Raw genomic sequence first — 23,941 nt, 5'->3', positions numbered from 1 at the left:
GTCTTTTCTTTAAAGATGTCAACCTTTTCCCTTCTATCGTTATTACTGAAAAATCAGCTATTAATCTGTCATTCCTTTGAAAATAATCTTTTTTCCTCTGGCAGCTTTTAAGATTTTTCTTTCTCTTTGATTTTCTGCAAAACCACTACAATTTCACTACAATGTAACTTGGTATGGAATTAGTTTTATTTATTCTGCTTGAAATTCAGTGGACTTTCATTAATCTTGGAATGTTCTCACCTGTAATCTTTTCAAATATTACATTTGTTTCATTCTTCCTTTCCTGTCCTTTTCAGAGTCCAATTAAACATGTATTAAGCCTTTTCACACTAGCCTTTATATCTCTTAACCTTCCTTCCGTATTTTCCATTTCTTTGACTCCTAGCTTATATTGTAAAAAGGACTTATCTCCCTTCCAATTCTCTAATTCTCTTCAGCTGTCTAAAAACTCCTATCAACCACATTTATTGGTTTTTAAATATCATTATTGGGTTTTCCCCCTATTTCTAGATATTCTATTTCTTTTTTAAAACTGCTAGTTCACTTTTTATATCAAATTTGTCTGATTCTAAGTTGTTTTGTTTTTTAAATTTTGGTATCTTTGAAATCAAAACGCATCTTACAATTGCTCTCAGAGAGGCTGCTGTTAAGACCTATTTGTCAATGCCTGTGCAAACCTGGTAACAGCTGTTTCATATTGATATACTTTCACTAGATTTATGCACAAAGTACTACAACATGTTGAGTTTAATCGCTGTTCAAAATGTTCAAAAAATTATACTATGATTAGGCAATAAAATGAAGTTATTGTGTACACAAAGAAGACATGACAACAGAACAGGAGGGTATAATTTGACATTAATGATACAACTATTCGTTACTGTAGAAATAATCACGGTTTTATGTTTTATGGCAAGGAACAGCTAAGTGCTTTACAAAACTGACAATGGGAGATACCATCAAAAGAGGAAACTGAAATACATGCAAAAGAATTACCTACCATATGCCAATCAGTGCAAATAAAGACAAGAGAATCTATCAAATTGCTTGGAAAAGATGAAAGAAATGCCAAGGCAATGAAAATCTGGTATGATTGATTCATACATCATGAATTAAAGTATTAAGCTGCAATTTGAAAAAATACTTGGTATCTGAAGTTTCTTCTTCCAGAAGGATTGCATTTGCTTGTACCAAGCACCAGACTAGTCTGCATGACCTGGGGCTTTCTGGACTTTCTCTACAACGAAAGGTAAGTTTGATTTGCAAATTTATGAAAGAATCAACTGGTGGTAACATCCTCTCAGGGACTTTTCACCTTTTGGCTCTGCTTAACACAAAGCCATTTTCCCTTGGAGTCCCCAAGTAAAGATGAAAGAGTGAGATGGGTCTGTTTCCAGTTCATCTTTACCCCACAGGTGTTACACCTCTGGGGATCATAAGAGAAAATCTATTCAGACTTCTCACTCTGATTAGTCCCTTAGCTTTGACTTCTTCCTTCCATCCACAAGACCATGAAAACAAAAGCTCAAGTTCACCAGGAAAAGTAGCTTCCATTCTCCATCTACCTAAATTCCTGTTTCCACTAAGATTTAGCCTCATAAAGCCTTACCATCATCTTGCCAGCGTCTCAACGATATTAAGATATGTCTTAAATTTTATTCAGAATTATAAATAATTTTCAGAAGGGTTGGTCCAACAAGCTAGCCTAATTTATTACCAAACGGAAAGTCTAAATTAAGGTCACTTTTCCTTCGTACTTTTGGTCAGGATTTCTATGCGCCTGGAACATATTCTGTGGCTCTTAAACTACAATCCATTCTTTAAAACCTTGAACAAAGCTATCTCTTTAATCAATCCCTGATGACTTCATTCATCTTCCCTAAGGTCTCACATCTAAGCCTACAATCTAAATGGGAAACTGACTCTAGTTGGAAAAGCATGCCCATAGATGAAGTCAGTCAATTAAATAGATAAAAGAGACAAAATTTTGATGAAAAGCCTGTCACATCTTGAAAGGTTTGGAAGTCATTTTAACATAAATGAAAAACCAATATTCATATAGAGGTCTACATAAAAAACAGGCTTAGAATACACTAATCCCTAGAGAGCAGATTTCAAATTTTACTTTAGGTATTTCTTAAATTACAATAAAAAACTCATCATTCATATAACTAAGTTCCAGGTTTGATCAAATTAGTATAGAAAATTCACAGTTAAACTTAGCAAGACTTGAAAAAGCCAACATCCGGAACGCTTAAATGTTAGGTAAAACATGACTTGCTACATTAATTTTGTGTTTACCTTGGAGGTTCACACATGGTGGACAGGTAAAGAAATGTTTGGCTCAGGTGTTTCTGGGAAATCAGTCAAGTGATCAAACATACCATTGTGGTATGGGATGCTAATAGCAGGAAAGGCTGCACAGATGTAGGGACAGGAAATACAAAGGAACTCTCTGTACTTTTGTTCAATTTTGCTATGAATCTAAAACTGCTCTAAAAAATGTTTATTTTAAAAAATTTTTAAAAGAGGAAAATACACAACTCAAGAGATAAAATGGTAGTAACTAACATCTGTATACAGGTACCCAATAACTAGTTAATTGGACTACAGTGAATTTTTTTTAAGATTAAAAAAAAAGATTTTATTTATTTATTTGACAGAGAGAGACACAGCGAGAGAGGGAGCACAAGCAGGGGGGAGTGGGAGAGGGAGAAGCAGGCTTCCCGTGGAGCAGGGAGCCTGATGCGGGGTTCGATCCCAGGACCCTGGGATCATGACCTGAGCCCAAGGCAGACGCATAACAACTGAGCCACCCAGGCGCCCGAATTTTTTTTTTAAGATTTTATTTATTTATTTGCCAGAGAGAGAGCACAAGCAGGGGGAGTGGGAGAGGGAGAAGCAGACTCCCCGCTGAGCAAGGAGCCCAATGAGAGGCTCAATCCCAGGACCCTGGGATCATGACCTGAACCGAGGGCAGACGCTTAACGGACTGAGCCACCCAGGCGCCCCTGAATTCTTTTTTAAGATTTTATTTTTTAAGTTTTTTTTTTTTTTAGTAATCTCTACACCCAACACAGAACTCAAACTCAAGACCCTGAGATCTAGAGTTGCATGCTGTTCCGAATGAGCCAGTAAGGCACTCCTACCTACAGTGAATTTTTTAAAGAAAAGCCTACCACTGTGCATGTATTAACTAAATATAACATTGACACTTTTTAAATGGAGCTTAAAAGCTTAAAGTTGAAGTTTCATGTCAGGTTGAAGTTTTTCAAATTTAATATCTTAATGATTTGTAGTAGTAAATGTAATTAACTCATAGACTTTTCAATCACATCGATAGAGTATGTTAACTGAAAATCACTGAAAAATGAAACTTTTACTTTCAGCATGTCTATATTTTCTTTAATTAAATTGTATCTTAAATTTTAAAAATTTCAATCCTAACATAAAACACTACTACTTTTCTTAGAATATAAATCTAAATTAGAAATTTTATATTTTATCCCTAAAATGAAATTCATTCACTAGAAAATTGAAATTTTATATTTAAAGCTATTTAAATTTTGTATTTTAACAAAAATCCTAAGTCAAAATTATTCAAAAAAAAGTATAAATTCACCTCACAATATCATAAATTAAAATAGTACCTATCTTTCCTACTATTCAAATGTTTAATGTCACAAAAAATAATTTAAGTTAAATATATCAAACAAAACTACATTTTTTTTTACAGAGGCAAATTGTTGTAAAATTTTGTGAGAAAAGTATGGATCAATTAATGCTTTGGTTCAATATGAGTAGACAACCCTATGAGCCTGAATTTAGGTCACAAGATATAAATTAAAAGAAAATGCTGAAACACCCAAAGAACAAATAATCCAATCAAAAAATGGGCAGAAGACATGAACAGACATTTCTGCAAAGAAGACATCCAAATGGCCAACAGTCACATGAAAAAGTGCTCAACATCACTCGGCATCAGGGAGATACAAATCAAAACCACAATGAGGTACCTCCTCACACCAGTTAGAATGGCTAAAATAACAAATGAGGAAATGAAGATGTTGGAGAGGATGCGGAGAAAGGAGAACACTCCTACACTGTTGGTGGGAATGCAAACTGGTGCAGCCACTCTGGAAAACAGTATGGAGGTTCCTCAAAAAGTTGAAAATAGAGCTACCCTACAACCCAGCAATTGCACTACTTAGGGATTTACCCCAAAGATACAGTAATCCAAAGGGGCACCTGCACCCCAATGTTTATAGCAGCAATGTCCACAATAGCCAAACTATGGAAAGAGCCCAGATGTCCACTGACAGATGAATGGATAAAGATGTGGGGTGTGTATATATACATATAAGTAAATATATATACACACCCCCACACATACAATGGAATATTACGCAGCCATAAAAAATTGAAATCTTGCCATTTGCAATGTGGATGGAACTAGAGGGTACTATGCTAATAAGCAAAATAAGTCAATCAGAGAAAGACAATTATCATATGATCTCACTGATATGCAGAATTTAAGAAACAAAACAGAGGAGCGTAGGGGAAGAGAAGAAAAAAATGAAACAAAATGAAACCAGAGAGCGAGACAAACCATAAAAGACTCTTAATCTTAGGAAACAAATTAAGGGTTGCAGGAGGGGAGGTGGGGTGGCTAGGTGATGGACATTGGGGAAGGTATGTGTTGTGGTGAGCACTGGGTGTTGTGTAAGACTGATGAATCACAGACCTGTACCCCTGAAACAAATACTACATTATATGTTAATTAAAAAAAATTTTTTTTAATCAAAAAAAAAAAAAAGAAAATGCTGATATGCCTTAGATATAGGTAAGAACAAGTTACTTTCAATATTTTAAAAGACTGTATAGTCCAGGGGTGCCTGGGTAGCTCAACCAGTTAAGTGTCTGTCTCTTGATATAAGCTCAGGTCATGACCTCAGGGTTATGAGACTGAGCCGCACGTTGGGCTTGGTTCTGGGTGTGGAGCCTGCTTAAGATTCTCTCTCTCTCTCTCTCTCCCTCACCTTCTGCCTCTCTCTCCCACCCCCCTCAACACACTCTTATTAAAAAAAAAAAAAGTTTAAAAAAACAGTATAGTACATATAAATATATTTAAGAGCAGAGCTCCCTGTTTTCCTTATTGAAAAAGAAATGGCACATTATATTCTTTTCAGTAAAAGCTGAGGAAAAGATGAGGAAATCAGTGCTTCTAACTCTTGCCTGAATTCTGACATCATCAAAGGAGTTGATTTACAGTTATGGCAGATTCCAGTCATTTCAGATAGTTACCCATATCTTAATAGATTCTGAAACACCAGAATAAAATTTTCAGAAAAAATAAATTCCATTTTTACAAAATAAATCAAATTTTTTGTCAAAACCTCTGAATAAACCGAAAAAGCAGTTAGGTGGCCAAACTCTTAAATTCATACACTACAAGGCACTAAACTTTGATCTATAAGCATTATATTTTACATATTTTAAAATGAAGGACTACTGAGAATTAAGTGCAGCACCAGACTCCAAATGTACCTACTTACAATTCATAATGATTCTAATAAAGGAGAATATTTAAAATGGCAACCACTAAGTACCAATGATTATGATTTTTTCATAACTTTTTCAACTTTAATATTTTTCTGGAACTTAGGAATAGTCTAATTATCCACATCTTAAGTACACACATAAAACTATTCTAAGCAGTTTTATAATATATTGTAAAAGTAGCAAACCTGCATCAGAAATATCAACAGTATACCTAAGAAAAAATGAATAAAGTAAAACATCTATCATTTACCTACCATAAATCTGATCTGAGTTAAAGGGATTATACATATACATGTCTCAGTCCCAAAGTCTGAAGCTAACCTAATAGAAAACCTCAGCCTTTCTCCCCCTTAAAGTGAAGAGGAAGACAAGTATGTCTTTTTTTAAAAGATTTTATTTGTTTATTTGACAGAGAGAGAGAGAGCACGAGTAGGCAGAGCAGCAGGCAGATGGAGAGGGAGAAGCAGGCTCCCCACTGAATAGGGAGCCTGATGTGGGGCTCAATCCCAGGACCCTGGGATCATGACTTGAGCCGAAGGCAGACGCTTAACGTACTGAGCCACCAAGGTGCCCCAACAAGTACGTCTTTTATTTCAAATACTACAGAACATCATGTTGGAGTTACTAGACAATATAGTTAAGACAAAAGAAAATAAGTGAAGGCAGAAGAATTAGAAAAGTGGACTTCCCATTTTCTATAGGGGCCTTTCTATATGCAGGAAGCCAGATGAGTTGCTCAGTCATAAGAAAGTATAGTCTCCAATGCCCTCCTCAGACATACCAAAAGAATAATAAGAGAAAAAGAACCTCTAAGAATATGGAGCCAAGTGCAATAAAGAACAGTGGCCTGTGCAGCTACTCCCAAGAACAGAACAAAGGAACGAGCCTTCTCTGAAAGTAGAGGAACCAGGCGACATTTGCCCAGTTTTCAGAATTGCTATGGACCAAAGCCTCCGATATGCCTTCCATTCTTTCTTTTTCAAGAGTCTTTACTGTGGCATTCCTATCTCAGTTTCATCACAATTGGTTGGGTTTGTAAGGGTCAGATATCAACAGTCGTCCAAAGTCACGGGTCTCAGCAATAAAAACCACAACTGGACCTGATATATATTACAATATCTTGGGTTTCAACCGATACCAGGATTGGATGAGACTTCTGGAGTTCTTAAAATGGACATGAAGTAGATTTTGTATATGGGAGAGATACAAATAATTGTAACGAAGAAATCAGACTGTGGTAGACTGAATTGTTGGTCCCAAATTTCACCCCCTTGTAGTAAATCTGCCAAGTAATTTTGCAATAAGGAAAGGAAGCTGTAGAAAAGGTAAGGTAACAGCAGTATGTCAGATACTGACCAAGGCTTGTGTTTCTAAAACATGTCCAAGAACCCTGGGAGTTATCAGAAATATTTCTGGGTCCATAAGTTTCATATAAAAATTTGTAAAGTTTGTACTCACATTTCTATTAATTTTCAAATTAATTTAAGTCTATTTAAGCTGACTACCTTGTAACTAGTACTCAATTTCACTGGTCACATTTGCACTGCTACCAATAATCAGTGACTATTCAATCTGTAAAGCTATATTTTTCAAATTACAAATGGATTCTTGGCAATCCGAAAATTTTCCGATATTCTAGAGTAGTGCCACGCAAAGTGTGGTACAGGGGGAGCAGAGGGAGAGGAAGAGAAGCAGACTCCCCGCTGAGCACAGAGCCCCATGTGGGGTTTAATCTCACAACACTGAGATCACCACCTAGCCTAAACCAAGGGTCCAACTGCACTACCCAGGCACTCCACCAATAATCTCTTACCTATCAATTCCAATATATGCTCCATAATGCTTTTCTTTATTGCCATACTGAATTTGACAGCACTGACTACTCCCTTCTTTATAAAAGCCCTCTACTTGAGGCAACTACTCACTCCTGGTTCTCCTCCCATTCAAACTCCTTACAAACTCTTCTATCCTCTTCTTAAATGATAATGTTCTCCAGGACTCCCTATGACCTTATTCTCTTCTTACTTATATTATATAACTCTTCAGTAATTGCTAATAAAACCTGAAATCTGCCAATAAAAAACCTGAGAATTATTTTAGAATGTTATTTTTCACTCATGCTCCTATCTACACATTTAAGTGCTATCAATTCTACTTTCTACCAGGGAAGTTCAAATTTTGATATTCAAAAGAAAAGAATAAATATTCATGTATCTTGGGGCACCTGGGTGGCTCAGTCGTTAGGCACCTGCCTTCGGGCTCAGGTCATGGTCCCAGGGTCCTGGGATCTGGCCCCGCGTAGGGCTCCCTGCTCTGCGGGAACCCTGCTTCTCCCTCTCCCACTCCCCCTGCTTGTGTTCCCTCTCTCGCTGTGTCTCCCTCTGTCAAATAAACAAAATCTTTAAAAAAAAAAAAGAAATATTCATGTATCTTAACAAGTTTTTAGAGTGGTGCATAAGCTCCTCAAGTCAAACCACAAAGGTAATATTCCTTTCCATGTCTATTGATATAAAATATTCATTTCTTGCTCTCACATCTAACTTCCTAAAATAAACAGGTAATCACTACTACTGAGCTGCTAGCAATTTTTTGTTTTGCTTCAAGTCAAATGTTACTTTCCTTATATACAAAGTCATTATTAAATCACAGAAAATTAAGAGCCATTTTACACTTTGCACATATCAGGTTAAATTATAAGGGCTGATGTATACTGAGGTATCTTAATAAAAGCTTCACTTCTGATTATAATTAAATTATAATTTTCTCACTGGAAGAGTTTATGTTCATTCCATTTTTTTCTAAATCTATATATAAAAAGAGGTACTTGCCTTTTTATCTGAATAAAAACTCTAAATTCTATTTTCTTTATAAAGCAAAATTTTTGTGAAAAGGAAGTTTACTCTGAGCTCATTGCAAAACTATCTATTTCAGTCATATTCCAGATTTAGCAGGACAAAGGGTAACAGCAGGAAATGGAGCATCACGAAGGTCCAAAACAAACTTGGTTTAGAGTAAAAAAAAAAAATTCATATTATTAGGAAAATTAAGCACTATGCTTGAAAGAAAAATAAAAACATTAAAAATTAAGACACTGATGAGCACTGCTTCATCATTATACAAAAAGATGAGAATATTGTTCTCTGCTATATTAAATAAAGGCAAAATGGAAGTATTGATACACTCTCGAGCTCATACATGTATTTTAAAACTACTAATAGAGATAACATTTTATATTTCTTACCCTTACAGTGCATTTCAATATAAGCAATTCATCTTTTCTCAACAACTTTGAGATGCAAAAACAGTTATTTTTTCCCATTTCACAGATGAGAAAACTGTTAACATGAAGAAATTATGTAACCTCTTTTCAGGTCCTTCCTTAAGCTCAGAAGCAAAACTGGGACTAAATCTTGGCTCTAATTCTATAGCTTCACAAAACTTTTTAGTGTAAAATGAGTATCAAAAAAAAAAAGCAAATGATAAAAATGAACCATAAATTTCAACCCACATTGCCACATTTCAAATGTCATGATGCTTTTGAGTCGCCTTGTGTCTTTTCAGTGAGTTCATGCATTTGATACTTTTCACTACACAGAACAAAAATAACTTAATCTTATCTAAGAATTTGAGAGGCTCAGTTTCTCTTCTGCATATTCTGGTGATCAACTATAGCACTCCCAAAAGGCTAAATGTGGAACACAAATATATCCTAATGCCTATCCAAAGGGAGTTGAGAGACTTTATGATACATATTATGTCTTGCTATTGGCAATATATGAATTCCAAAAAGTTGTATGATAATGTAGAGACGAAAACTGTTTTCAGCACTGTCTCTCTTACCATAAGCACATTATGTAAAAAAATGTCAAAGGATACAGGGAATAACATGGTGCCTATGACAGATAATATGAACTAAAATCTTCAGATATTAAAAAGTAAATCAATTTGCCTTTAATACTTAAGAAAAATATGCTCAGACAAGAAGTAGTTAACTATTAAACTAAAATCCAGATACATGATTAAACCTGTTCAAATTAATGTTTAACTTATAAGAGCTATATGAAATGTACTGTTAGTGAAATCCTTAACCCTGGGTGGCTATGACCATTTGGAGGTAAGTTCAGACTACATAATCTAGTGAAATTATCTGTAGAAAGCAGGAATGCTGGGTCTTCAGAAATCATCCTGCCTCTATTATGTAATAACTACATGACGTTAACAAATAACCTACTAAGAAGATGCATGTTTCTAAAATGCAATAAATCCTATTCCTAGAAGGAGAAAATGAAAAATTAGACCTGAAAAGTTTGGTTAGAAAAACAACCTGCCAAGTTTTTTACCCAAATTTTCAAATATAAAATGTAATATGTGGGAAGCCATCTGCTAAAAACTGAAACCAGTAATTTATTTAATTGTACTTGAAAGACTTTAATCACTAGTATTTAGGCTTACAACCAAACCCAGACTAACAGAAAACATATTTATATATTCTCTTTTCTTTTGCCTACCTAAACAGTATGACCCAAGGATTATTTCTGATATTTCCCTATTTAAACACCTACTAAACTTTTATAATTCTCAATGGTAACTTTTAAAATATCACACTACATGGAAATCCTGTAATAATACCTTAATATTGATCTGTGGCTAATACACTGCGGAATACCTATGCTGGTTAGCACTGTGGCAAATATGGAGGATGTCCTAACCTTACCACTCTGAAGCAGACTTTCAAAAATCTCCGAAGTCATCTTCTTTAATGAGGTATGCATACAATTTTTGGTATGTATAGCACACCAACTAGGGCAGCAAAATGGGCAGCAAAATTAAATATTGTCTAATATTTAAATTTTAATCATTAAAGATCAACTTGAGGGGCGCTTGGGTCGGTTAAGTGTCTGCCTTCAGCTCAGGTCAGGATCCTGGGATCAAGCCCCGCATCTCGCTCCCTGCTCAGCTGGGAGTTTGCTTCTCCCTCTCCCTCTGCCTGCGGCTCCCCCTGCTTCTGCTCTCCCCCTCTCTCTGTCAAATAAATAAATAAAATCTTAAAAAAAAAGAAAAAAATCTTAAAAAAAAAAGATGAACTTGATACTTAAGAAAAATAACTGATCACCTTGGGAGGATGCTAGTAAATCAAGTCATTATTCTGAAAACAAAGAGAAATAATCAAATATTTATTCTGCCTGCCTTCCCTTTAAGGAACTGTCAAACAGCTGATAAGGGAACACTTGTCTATATATGTTCTGCTAATAAAGAAATGATAGAATTGGAATATCACAGTTTTGCAAACTCCTAATGAAATAATTAATACATGTAGGTAAAACTCACAGATAGTGGAGACACTTACAAATTATTCTAGCTTCCCCCACCAAATAGAACATGAATCAGCCAAGTCTCTAGATCTGCCAGTTTGCAGTCACCAGGAGGGAAAAACAATGAATTAAAATCAAGGAATTAAACCAGCAAAAACCAGACTGAGGAAAACTCTAATGTCAAAACCTGGTTTCTTGGGCACCTGGGTGGCTCAGTTGGTTGGGCATCTGCCTTTGCCTTGGGTTGTGATCCCAGGATCCTGGGATCGAGTCTTGCATCGGGCTCCCTGCGCAGTGGAGAGCCTGCTTCTCCCTCTCCCTTACTGTTCCCCCTGCTTGTGCTCTTTCTCCCTCCCTCTCTCTGTCAAATAAATAAATAAAATCTTAAAAAAAAAAAATCTGGTTTCTTCAACAAATAAACAGAAGGAATAAAAAGTATGGTGAAGGACAGTCTATAGATTAAAAGATTTAACATACATTTTCAACAAAATATGATGTGTATACTTTGTTTAAATATTGAGTCAAACAGCAGGAAAATAAGAACATTTATGATACTACCAGAGAAGTTTGAATACTTACCAGATATTTGATGATTCAAAGAATTATCATATCGTGATGATGTTTTTAAGAGTTCTTGTTTTATAGATATACTTTTAAATACTTATAGATAAGATTATGTAGTCTAGGATTTGCTTTAAAATAATGCAGGGAGGGCGCCTGGGTGGCTCAGTTGGTTAAGCGACTGCCTTCAGCTCAGGTCATGATCCTGGAGTCCCGGGCTCGAGTCCCACGTCGGGCTCCCTGCTCAGCAGGGAGTCTGCCTCTCCCTCTGACCCTCTTCCCTCTCGTGCTATCTCTCATTCTCTCTCAAATAAATAAATAAAATCTTAAAAAATAAAATAAAATAATGCAGGGATAGTGGAGGGTTATAGATGAAAACATTACTGAACATGAACTGGACTGAAGCAGGATGACAGATACAAAAGGGTTCACTGTATTATCTTCTCTATTTATGCCCACTTGAAATTTTCCATAAGGAAAAGCTTAAAAAAGAAGATGAACTTAAAAGGTCTATATGACAATCCATAAGCATAAGGACAAAACAAATGCATGTCCCTCAGAGGTCAAAACAAATGAAAATCTTAATGGTGAGTTAGACAAGCATTCTCCCTATACACACACATACACGTGTACCACACACACTCTTACATGAAATAGGAGAATATGTGAGACCCAAAGAGGTAAGTCTTGCTCAAGGTCACAAAATAAAACAGAAGCAGAGCCAAAACTAAACTTCACAATTACAAGCCCACAAAGTCTAAGTTGGAGCTAAGTTATAAGATCTGTGCAACCCCGAAGGAGTCTGATAACCCATCAAAGATGTAAAAATAAGTCTTAAAAGTTAGGTGAAAAAAAGAGGCAGGTGTTTTGAAAGGCAATATGCTAGAATGAGAGCAATAAGCCTAGAGGGTACAGAGAACAACTGGGAATTTGGTAATCATCCTCACCAGGGAGCAGAAGTGTTAAATCTATGATATATATTTGGAAACTACTTGAATTCAAAGTGTTTGTAGAAAAGACAGTTGTTGTCTAGTTTACAAGCTTACACATGAACTGATGAAACATAAAATTATTTTAATAACAATTTTTGAAAATAGTTGAAAAAAATTTTAAATCTTATTAAGTGCCCAACTGATTTAAATCTTAAACATAAAAACGGGATTTATAAAAAAAAAAAAGGGGGGGATTTATCTTCCTGTCCAAAAATAGGCTTTAAAATTTGACCATGAAGGGTCTTCATTATTTACTTAGCCATATTATAAAGGAGTAAAGATTCATATTTATACTAAAAGTCATCAAGAATAAAACTCTGGGTATGCCAACAAACTCTACTATCTTTTCTTTTCTTTTAAGATTTTATTTTTAAGTAATCTCTACACCCTACGTGGGGCTCATACTCACAAACCCCGAGATCCCAAGTCGCATGCTCTACCAACTGAGCCAGCCAAGTGCCCCATACTATCTTTTCAATAAGCACAATGACAAATAAAACAGGAACTCCACCTACAAGCAACATAACTAATTAATAACACAATGTAACCCCTTATCTTTTATCATCCTGAAAATGTAAAACCTAGTAAGTTAAATGTATTTTTAAATAAATCATTTTTAAACCACCAGACATTCATACTAAAATGCATTTTAATTTTTGGCTGACATGTGTTAGTGACTATTTTCAAAAGTGGTGAATTAGATTCCTTTTTTATTAGAAGAGTGGTCTATTTTTAAAAAGACATTTCTGGCATTAAATTACACAAGACTAAAAAGCTATTTTAAAAATCCGTATCAAACATTTCAAAGTAGATGTCCTTCAGCAACTCTTAAGAAATACCAAACCAGGAAGTCAAAGAAAATTCCCGTGTGACCTCTAAAATTTAGTATTAGAGATAACTGAGATGGTTTGTTAAAGAATAACTTGGTTCTCTAAAAAGCTGAATAAAAAAGGAACCCAAAGGAATAATGCAGAAACATAAGCTGAGACTTGAGAACTTCACCACAGCCTTAAAGTAACTCAAGTAGTAAATTAGAGATGTTTCTCTGACCCTCGCCAATATCTTCAAAGTAGTAATTGTAGCTCCTCTCTTGAAAAACATGTTTTTAAGTAGTATCCTTCTCCTCCAATAACCTAAAATCAAAGCTAACATGTAAAAACTCACATAAAGACAAACACAAAAAATTATTTTTGAATGCGAAAATAAAAAATATTAAGGCGTCATAATGGATAAAAGCACGGACTTGACTTAGGTGGTTCTGCTTCTCAATAGCCCCTTTAATTTCTGCATCAATTCTCTTATCAGCAAAAGGGGCTAATTACAATACCCATCTCACAGGATTGTTGTGAGGGTCAAATGAGACAACACTCATAAGGTGCTATCATCACAGCAAGCTTACAGTAACCACCTCAAATCAATAACATGTTTACATAAGCAATAACCTTTTTAAAGCTAACTAAAAAGGTTAATTATAGTAAAAATGCTGAAGGCTCATAAAAATATCTCTATCCCACCCCCAATTTGTGGGAGAAAAAGAAAAGCACATTAACAAATATTTTACTTTTCTCCTAAGGTCATAATATTACTTATATAATTTGGGGATCACTTAATAAAAATATCAAAACCATACCTACAGGTTTTAAAAATGTGTCAATATTGTGTATGCGTTCAAACCTGGGAAAGTGGAAAACAGAAAACTCCATGCTTTTAAATTTGGGGTCATTACTATGAATAAAAATATGCTACTATCCATTAAGTAAAATAAGGCCAGTCACAAAATTTTATAACAAAAGTATTTTAAAACTTAGAAATAAAAAGGAAAGCAATTACCTTTGTACAATAAAGCATCCAAAGTTCAAAGAGCCTCTCTCTGGATGCCATTCTGGCTTTCACTCTGGCACTTTAATTTTTCCTCAAAAAAAAAAAATTATGTTCAAGACCACAGCATGTTCATTTTATTTTCCAAGTTTTTCAGCCGTTACAGTAAAGCTCAAAGCAGTAGGGAAAACAAAAAGAAGTGGAACAAATGGACTGTCTTCTGGTCAGTAAAATTCAGTTCAAGCAGTTACTCCAACTTGTCTTCATCAGTGGTAGTTGGGCGATTAAATAATCTGTGAAAGAGAAAAATACGAAAAGGTTTGCTAGAAACAGAGACCATATAAAAAATTGTAGATTTATCGGAACTATAGATTTATCCACTTCACTTCCCGCAAACAATCAGCTAAGCTTTTATGGTGATCGAGTTCACAGAAACTAGTGCTTCAGGAAAACATCACAGCTAACACAGTATTTCACACCAATATAAAGTTAAAATTCTCTAGGGCACACCCTGAAAGAGGAGTACTCGTATAACCAAAATTGCGCCCCGTTGCCACTCATTTTCTAACTCATTTTCTATATACATAAAGAAAGCAACACTCACTAGTGCTGTATTTCAAAGACAAAGAATCCCTTAGAATTTTCTAGTCTGCTTCTTAAAACTTGTTGGGAATGTTTGTCGTTGAGTTACAGGGCAGGGCGTGGGGAGGAGGGTGACGAATTCCTGGTTTGTTTATTTTAACAATACTCAGAGAGTGAAAGCCGACCAGCCCACCTGGCCTCTACCTCTCCGTCCGGGAAGAAGGAAGGAGCACGCACGTACCGGCACGGAAAACACCCCGAGAAAGCCTGCAAGTGTTTTCAGGGATCTTTAAATTTCCTCCTCGCATCCCAGACAACCAAACCAGAGGCAAACCTAAGGTGTGCCAAGCTGCCAAAAGAAGCTTTGGAAATAGGACAACGCGAGCTCGGCATCCACCGACCCGCTATCCACGCCCGGCCGACAGCACTGGGACACACCCGAGTCAACCTCACCCCCTCACAGCCACCCCAGAATCTACTGCGCGTTCCCCACCACGCACCCTGGGCCCTCCCACATCTGCCACGCGGCCCCTTCTTCCCTACGACCCGCTCCCCTCACCGCGCTCACGTTGGGGGCTGCGCCAAGGCCGCTAGGCCGACATCTAACTTACTTCCCTCGTCCCCTTCCCCAGGCGAAGCCCTGTGTCACCTCGCAGCAGGACAGGCGGGCGGTAGAGGGAGGCGGGGCGGCGACGGCGCGAGGTGGGGAGTGAGGGCCTGGAGGAGCCAAGGGCGGGGCTGTTCTCTCGGCTAATCACTACGGCCTCCAAGGATTTATCGGGCCCCGGGGCAGGAGCTGTTCATTGGTCGCACAGGCTGGAGGGGGGCGGGGTGACGTGAAGACCCGCCCCAGCATTCCTGCGCAGTCGCAGTCGGCCGTGCTCCCGAAGATTTGGGGACTCGCGCCAGCTGGGGCGTTCCTGTCAGTCTTACCCAGGCTGGACGTGTAGGATGACCGACGTGCTGACGTTCTTGCCCCGCCACTACTGGGGACGGTAGCATTTGGCTGATGGCGTCATTTCCGGGATTCATCTGAGGGCGGAGAATCCTGGAGTGCTAACTAAAGGGGATTTTTGTCTTCATTTTTTGTAAAAAGGGGATTGGTCTTGGGAGCGTATACTATTGTGAAAACAAAACAAAAACAAAAGTCCTTTCCCCCAATCGCGTTTCTGCCTTCTACTTTCGAAGTTGCGAAATGTCCAATCCAAAGGGATTATTTTGACAATACTAAAGGCTTCAAAGTGTTTTTGCTTTTTCAGGAAAACAAAGGCTGCATTTACCAGATATAGACAACTTTCAGGAGATATTTGTCTAAAGGAGATGGGAAGACACATAGATAACTCACCTCTGGTACACCTGAACATTTTAAAAACTTTGTATTATGAAAAATGTCAGCCATATACAAAAGTAAACTAGTATAATGAAACTCCACATACCATCACCCATCTTCAAAGATTACCAACTAATGTCCTATCTTGTTTCATCTATACCAAAACTTGGCAAACTGTGAACAGCCAGAGTATTTTAGGTTTTGCAGACTGTCTTCCTTGGTATGTATATAAAAATTAATATAAGAATATTTAGTGACATTTGAAAATTAGGTGAAATTCACGGTTTAGTGTTGTAAAGTTTGTTGGAACACAGCCATGTCCATTCCTTTACTCTTTTTATACACACCACCACTACCACTCTGTGAGTTACCACTAAATCTTTTCTAGATTATTATGATAGCCTCTGCCTATGCCCTCTCCCTACCCATGGATTATTCCCAACACAGTAAGCAAAGTGATCTTTTACCATAGAAATAAGATGTCACTCCTCTGCTAAAAACCCTCCTGTAGTTTCCCATCCCACTTAAAACAGCGAGCAAGGGACCTGTGTTTTCCTCCCACACTTAGCTCTCTAACTTCTCCCAACTATTTTGGCCTTCCTTTATTTCAGTCCAGACAAAGTCTTCCTTGCTGCTCCTAAAATTCACAAAGGATACTCCATTTTCAGTGATTTTACATAAGCTGTCCCTCTACGTGGAATGCTCCTTCCCCAGATGTACACACACAATCTTCAAGTCTCTGCTGAAGAATCACCTTTTCCGTTGGTATAGTCATACCCCTGAATGTTTGTGTCCTCCCCAAATTCATATGTTGACATCCTTTGAAGGAGGTAGGGCCTTTGAAAGTAGATCCTGAGGGAGGAGCCCTTATGAATGGGATTAGTATTCTTATGAAATCGATTTCACAGAGCTCCCTAGCCCTTCGCACTATGTGAGACTACAAGAAGTCTGGGACCTGAAAGATGGCACTCATATAATCACCTTATCTTGGACTTCCAGCCCACAGAACTTAAGAAAAAAAAAATTTGTTTGTAATCTATCCAGTCTGTGGTGTTTTTGTTATAGCAGCCCAAACTTTCTAAGACATCAGTAAAGCATTCCTCATCCTTTTTTTTAGAAAATAGCATCCCTTTTTCTCCCTTACTCTATTTTTTTTGTTTGTTTTTTAAAGATTGTATTTATTTATTTGACAGAGAGAGAGACAGTGAGAGAGGGAACACAAGCAGGGGGAGAGGGAGAGGCAGAAGCAAGCCTCCCGCGGAGCAGGGAGCCTGATGCGGGCCCGATCCCAGGATCCCGGGATCATGACCTGAGCGGAAGGCAGACGCCTAACAGCTGAGCCACCCAGGTGCCCCTCCCTTACTCTATTTTTCACTGTAGAACTTAACAGCTGACATATAATTTCTTTGTATTTTGTGAATTCCCCTAGTAAAATGTAAGCACTATTAAAACAGGGACTCTATTCACTGGTATATACATTCAGGTCCTTGAATAGGTCTTATACACAATAGGTGCCCAATAAATATTTCCAGACGACAAAATGAAATTATCTATTTCACTATACGTCTGTGTATTATTCCAAGTCCCTTGAGTCTGTCAAATTCTGCTGGCGTCAGCCAGATGCCAATAAGTATTCCACTGCTGAGACTTCTGACAGATCCCTGGTCGGGGGATAAGCTTTGGTTTTATGAGTGGGTCCTTAACCAATACTTAGCTGTCTCCACCAATGAAGCTATAACCACTTTATCTTCAGATATACCTCAAGGCAAACATATTTGCCACCTGGAAAACACATTTTCTTACTAAGACTGTTAGTTGCCTTCTGAAACAACATGGCTTTGTTATGTTAAAATCATATTTCTGGCCTAATTTTCATGACAAAAGGTGTTAACCTTAAAAAGAAAGCCAGCAAAAATGGTTTTATCTGGGAATAACAGAATTGCAATTCAGAACATGCACTCTAAGGTAAAACCATAGGCAAATCCAACAAACAAAGGAGAGGAACATTATTTTATGGAGAAGAAGGAGGAAGTTGGGGGAGATTGTTCTGAAAATCCATTGGACATGAGTTCTACATGATGATGGTTTCTCACTGGCCGAGTTGCAGGGGTAGTAGATTTTTTGTAGAAGATGCAATGTACTTCTTTCCCCATTGGAGACTGTAATTGATGATTCTGCCCTGTTTAAAATTCTTCTGTTGGGGTCTATAATTGACAGTTCTTCCGGTAATTGATGTTGAGTGGTACTGGCTCCGCTTCTAACCTCCCTTTCTATCCTTCCTACTCTACTGTAGTAAGGATTCTCTTTATTTTCAAAAGGCATACTCATGAACTGAAATGGCCCTGCCTAAAGCCACTGGATGCTTCTGTGTTCAGATAGTTTCTCATCTGATGACAGGGTTAGGAGTTTCAGTTCCCTTCACCTATATAACCCTAGATTGTTACTAAATTAATTAACAATGCAAATTACATCTACCAAGACCATTGGATAACTTATGTAAATCAGTCAGGGCATTATCACCCCCAGAGAAATAATTACATAAAGAGGTAAATTATAGGGGCGCCTGGGTCGCTCAGCTGGTTAAGCGTCTGATTTTGGCTTAGGTCATGATCTCAGGGTCCTGGAATCGAGCCCTGCATCGGGCTCCTGCAAGGAGCCCGCTGCTCCCCCTCCTTGTGCTCTCTGTCAAATGAATAAATAAAATCTTTTTTTATTTTTTATTTTTTTTTTTAAGATTTTATTTATTTCTTAGAGAGAGAAAGATAGAAAGCACGAGAGGGAAGAGGGTCAGAGGGAGAAGCAGACTCCGGGCTGAGCAGGAAGCCCGATGTGGGACTCGATCCCGCGACTCCAGGATCATGACCTGAGCCGAAGGCAGTCGCTTAACCAACTGAGCCACCCAGGCGCCCAAAATCTTTTTTTAAAAAGAAAAGAAAACTCTTCCTTAAAAAAAAAAAAAGAGGTAGATTATAATCTTGGGATTGCTTTTTCACCATGACTCAGAGCCAGTAAAATTAATAAGATTAACTTGATAGGTAGTGATATCTTGTAAAAACCTGCATGCAATCATTCCCATTATGGACAACCTGCCAATTGAAGCAGATACGCAACTGTGCTAGATAGAACACAGTTTCGCTTGGACAGAGTTGGAGACATATAAACAAGTTATTGCTCTCAACTTCCCCTTTCATAAATTCTGTCTTGCCCATTTCCCTTCAATCCATACCTTTTCAGTTAGCATTGCTACAGGCTTGTTGATTTTGTTGATCTTTTCCTAAAACCAGTTTTTGGTTTTATTGATTCTCAATATTGTTTTCCTGTTTTCAATTTCATTGATTTCTGCTCTACTTTTTATTATTTTTTCCTGCTATTCTTTTTCTAGTTTCCTAAGATGAAAGTTTAGGTGAATGATTTTAGATTTTTCTTCTATTCTAATGCATTCAGTGCTATGATTTTCCCTTAAGCACTGATTTTGCAGCACACCTCACAAGTTTTTGTGGTTTTTTTTAAGATTTTATTTATTTGACAGAGAGAGAGAGCATGAGCAGGGAAGAGGGGGAAAGGGAGAAGCAGGGAGCCCAATGCGGGCCTCGATCCCAGGATTGAACTGATCATGACCTAAGGCAAAGGCAGATGGCAGACCCTTAACCGATTGAGGCACCCAGGCGCCCCACACCTCACAAGTTTTAATAAATTGTATTTACATTTTCATTTAGTTCAAAATATGTTTTAATTTTCCATGGAATTTCTTCTTTGACCATATATTATTTAGAATTATGTTGTTTAGGGGCACCTAGGTGGCTCAGTCAGTTAAGTGTCTGCTTTTGGCTCAGGTCCTAATCTCAGGGTCCTGGGACCCAGCCCCAGGACAGGCTCCATGCTCAGTGGGGAGTCTGCTTCTTCCTCTGCCCCGCCCCCGCTTTTGTATCTTGCAACTTCACTGAATTCATTTATCAGTTCTAGTAATTCTTTTGGTGGAGTCTTTTGGGTTTTCTATATATAGTATCATGTCATCTGCAATAGTGAATGTTTTACTTCTTCCTTAATGATTTAGATGCCTTTTATTTCTTTCTGTTGTCTGATGGCTATGGCTAGGATTTCCAGTACTATGTTCAGTAACAGTGATGAGAATGGACATTCTTGTCTTATTCCTGACCTTAAGGGAAAAGCTCCCAGTTTTGCCCTTAATTTCTATTCTTTTAAATTTGTGGGGGTGCCTGGGTGGCTCAGTTGGTTAAGCAACTGCCTTCGGCTTGGGTCATGATCCTGGAGTCCCATGATCGAGTCCCATGTCGGGCTCCCTGCTCAGCGGGAAGGCTGCTTCTCCCTCTGACCCTCTTCCCTCTCGTGCTCTCTATCTCTCATTCTCTCTCTCTCAAATAAATAAATAAAATCTTAAAAAAAAAATTTGTGAAGATGTGTTTTATGGCTCAGAATGGGGTCTATCTTGGTGAATTTTCCATGTAAACTCAAGAAGAATATGTATTCTGCCATTGTTGTGTGAAACAGTTGATAGACGTCAACTATATCCAATATGATTAATGGTGATGTTGAGTTCAACTCTGTCCTATGTCTGCCTGCTGAATTTGTCCATTTTTTTATATAGTTGGAGCAGATTCATCTATTTCTCCCTGCAGTTCTATCGGTTTTTCCTCACATAATTTGATGTTTTCTTGTTAAGAACACACACACATTAAGAATTTATTTTTTAACTAATTAGTTAATTTATTTATTTAAAGTAGGCTCCATGCCCAATGTGGGACTTGACCTCACAAACCTGTGATCAAGAGTCGCATGCTCTACTGACAAAGCCAGCCAGGCACCCCAAGAATTTGTATATCCACTTGGATAATTGGCCCCTTTATCATTATGTAATGCCCCTCTTTATCCGTGATAAATTTCCTTGCTCTGAAGTCTGCTCTATCTGAGGTTAATATAGCTATTCCTGCTTTCTTTTGATTAGTGTTAGGATGGTTTATCTTTCTCTGCCCATCTATTTTTCATCTATATGTGTCTTTATATTTAAAGTTGGTTTCTTGTGGGGCACCTGTGTGGCTCAGTTGTTAAGCGTCTGCCTTTGGCTCAGGTCATGGTCCCAGGGTCCTGGGATGGAGCCCTACATCGGGCTCCCTGCTCTGCGGGAAGCCTGCTTCTCCCTCTCCCACTCCCCCTGCTTGTGTTCTTGCTCTCACTATGTCTCTTTCTGTCAAATAAATAAAATCTTAAAAAAAAATAAAGTTAATTTCTTATAGACAACCTATAGCTGAGTCTTATTTTTTGATCCACTTTGAAAATCTCTGTCTTTTAAATAGTGTATTTAAATCATTGGTATTTAAAGTGATTATTGATATAGTTATACTAATATGTACCATATTTGTTACTGGTTTCTATTTGTTGCCTTTATTCTTTGTTCCTATTTTTTTTTCCACTTTTTCCTCCTTTTATCGTTTTAATTGAACATTTTATATATCACTTCCTCTTCTCTCTTTGCTTTTTTTTAAAGTTCTGCCAGAATTCTTTTTTTTTTTTTAAGATTTTGTTTATTCATGAGAGACAGAGAGAGACAGAGAGAGGCAGAGGGAGGAGCAGGTTTCCCAAGGAGCAGGGAGCCCGATGCGGGACTCGATCCCAGGACTCTGGGATCATGACCTGAGTCGAAGGCAGACGCTTAACCATCTGAGCCACTCAGGTGCCCTCTTTTTGCTTTTTTTTAGTGGTTGCCTAGAATTTGCAATATACATTTACAACGCATCCAAATCCACTTTTAAATAACCTATACTGCTTCACAGATATTATAAGAACCTTATAATAACAAAATATTTCCTAATTCCTCCCTCCATCCCTTGTATCATTGCCACCATCATTTCACCTAGACATAAGCATGTATATGCATATATACATAAACACACATAACTGAATGTATTGTTGCTATTATTTTATTTTTTATTTTTTTATTTTTATTTTTTAAAGATTTTATTTATTTATTTGAGAGAAAGAATGAGAGAGAGAGAGCACATGAGAGGGGGAGGGTCAGAGGGAGAAGCAGACTCCCTTCTGAGCAGGGAGCCCGATGCGGGACTCGATCCCAGGACTCCAGGATCATGACCTGAGCCGAAAGCAGTCGCTTAACCAACTGAGCCACCCAGGGGCCCTGTTGCTATTATTTTAAATGATTGTTAGAGCATTTAAAAATAAAAGTGAAAGGTTTTATTTTACTTTTCATTTATTCTTTCTCTGATGCTCTTCTTTTCTTTATGTAGATTGGAGTTGCTGACCTATATCTTTTTTCTTCTTTCTGAAGAACAGTTTTTTTTGAGATTTTATTTATTTGAGAGAAAGAATGAGAGAGAGAGAGCACATGAGAGGGGGGAGTGTCAAAGGGAGAAGCAGACTCCCTCCCGAGCAGCGAGCCCGATGAGGTACTTGATCCCGGGACTCCAGGATCATGACCTGAGCCGAAGGCAGTCACTTAACCAACTGAGCCACCCAGGGGCCCAACAATTTTTTTTTTTTTTTTTTTTTTTAGAGAGAGAGAGAGCGAGCTGGGGAGAGGGGCAGAGGGAGAGAGAGAGGGAACCTTAAGCATGCTCCATATCCAGCATGGAATTCAACACGGGGCTCAATCTAACAACCCTGAGTTCATGACCTCAGCCAAAATCAAGAGTGGGACACTTAACCACTGAGCCATCCAGGTGCCCCTTTGAAGAACTTTTAACATTTCTTGCAAGGCAAGAATTTCCCTTAATTTTTTATTATTTATTTATGTATTTATTTTTGTCTAAGAAAGTCTTGATTTCCACCCCCTTCACTTTTGAAGGATAATTTCACAAGGTACAGAATTCTAGGTGGTGTTTTTTCTCTCAGTACTTTAAATATTTCTCTCCACTCTCTATTTGCTTGCATGGTTTCTGAAAAGCAGTTAGACATAATTTTTATCTTTGCTCCTCTATAATACTTTTTCCCCTCTGGCTCCTTTCAAGATTTTTCCTCTATCTTTGGGACGGCTGGGTGGTCCAGTCATTAAGCGTTTGCCTTCTGCTCATGTAATGATCCCAGGGTCCTGGGATCGAGTCCTGCATCGGGCTCCTTGTTCTCCCTCTGCCTCTGATGCTCCCCCTGCTTGTGCTTGCTCTCTGACAAACAAATAAAATCTTAAAAAAAAATTTTTTGTCTATCTTTGATATCTTTGATATTCTAATATTTGACTATGATATGCCTAGGTGTAGCTTTTTTTTGGCATTTATCTTACTTAATGTTCTCTCAGATTCCTGGATCTGTGATTTGGTGTCTGTCATTACTTTGGGGAAATTCTCAGTCTTTATTGCTTCAAATATTTCTTCTGTTCCTTTTTTTCCTCTGGTGTGCCCATTACACACATTAGACCTTTTGTAGTTGTCCCACAGTTCTTGGCTGTTTTGTTCTGATTTTTTCAGTCTTTTTTCTGTTTGCATTTCCATTTTGGAAGTTTCTATTAACATATCCTCAAGCCCAGAAGGTGTTTTCTCAGCCATGTCCAGTCTACTGATAAGTCATCCTTCATTTCTGTTATAGTGCTTTTGATCTGTAGCATTTCTTTTTGAATCTTAGAATTTCCATCTTTCTGTGTACATTATCCATCACTTCTTGCATGCTGTTTACTTTATTGCAGCCATTAGCATATTAATAATAATTGTCTTAAATTCCCTGTATGATAATTCTCAACATCCCAGCCATATATGAGCCTGGTTCTGATGCTTGCTCTGTCTCTTCAAACTGTGTTTTTTGCCTTTTAGTATGCCTTGTAA

General features: G+C 37.6%; 1 protein-coding gene across 1 annotated transcript in view; it reads right to left on the bottom strand.

Moving 5' to 3' along the window:
• The window catches only part of NBEAL1 (neurobeachin like 1), a 197,233-nt gene extending 181,661 nt beyond the window's left edge, over positions 1–15,572 (bottom strand). The window contains 2 exon segments of the mRNA XM_027589436.2: positions 14,258–14,538; positions 15,439–15,572. Coding sequence (XP_027445237.2) covers positions 14,258–14,308 — 51 coding nt within the window. The 5' untranslated portion in view covers positions 14,309–14,538; positions 15,439–15,572.
• Between the last annotated feature and the right edge of the window lie 8,369 nt (positions 15,573–23,941).

This window comes from Zalophus californianus, chromosome 3, assembly GCF_009762305.2.
Source record: "Zalophus californianus isolate mZalCal1 chromosome 3, mZalCal1.pri.v2, whole genome shotgun sequence".
Classification (NCBI taxonomy): domain Eukaryota; kingdom Metazoa; phylum Chordata; class Mammalia; order Carnivora; family Otariidae; genus Zalophus; species Zalophus californianus.
The sequence above is the reverse complement of the archived record's forward strand: the minus strand, read 5'-3'. Positions and strand labels throughout refer to the sequence as shown.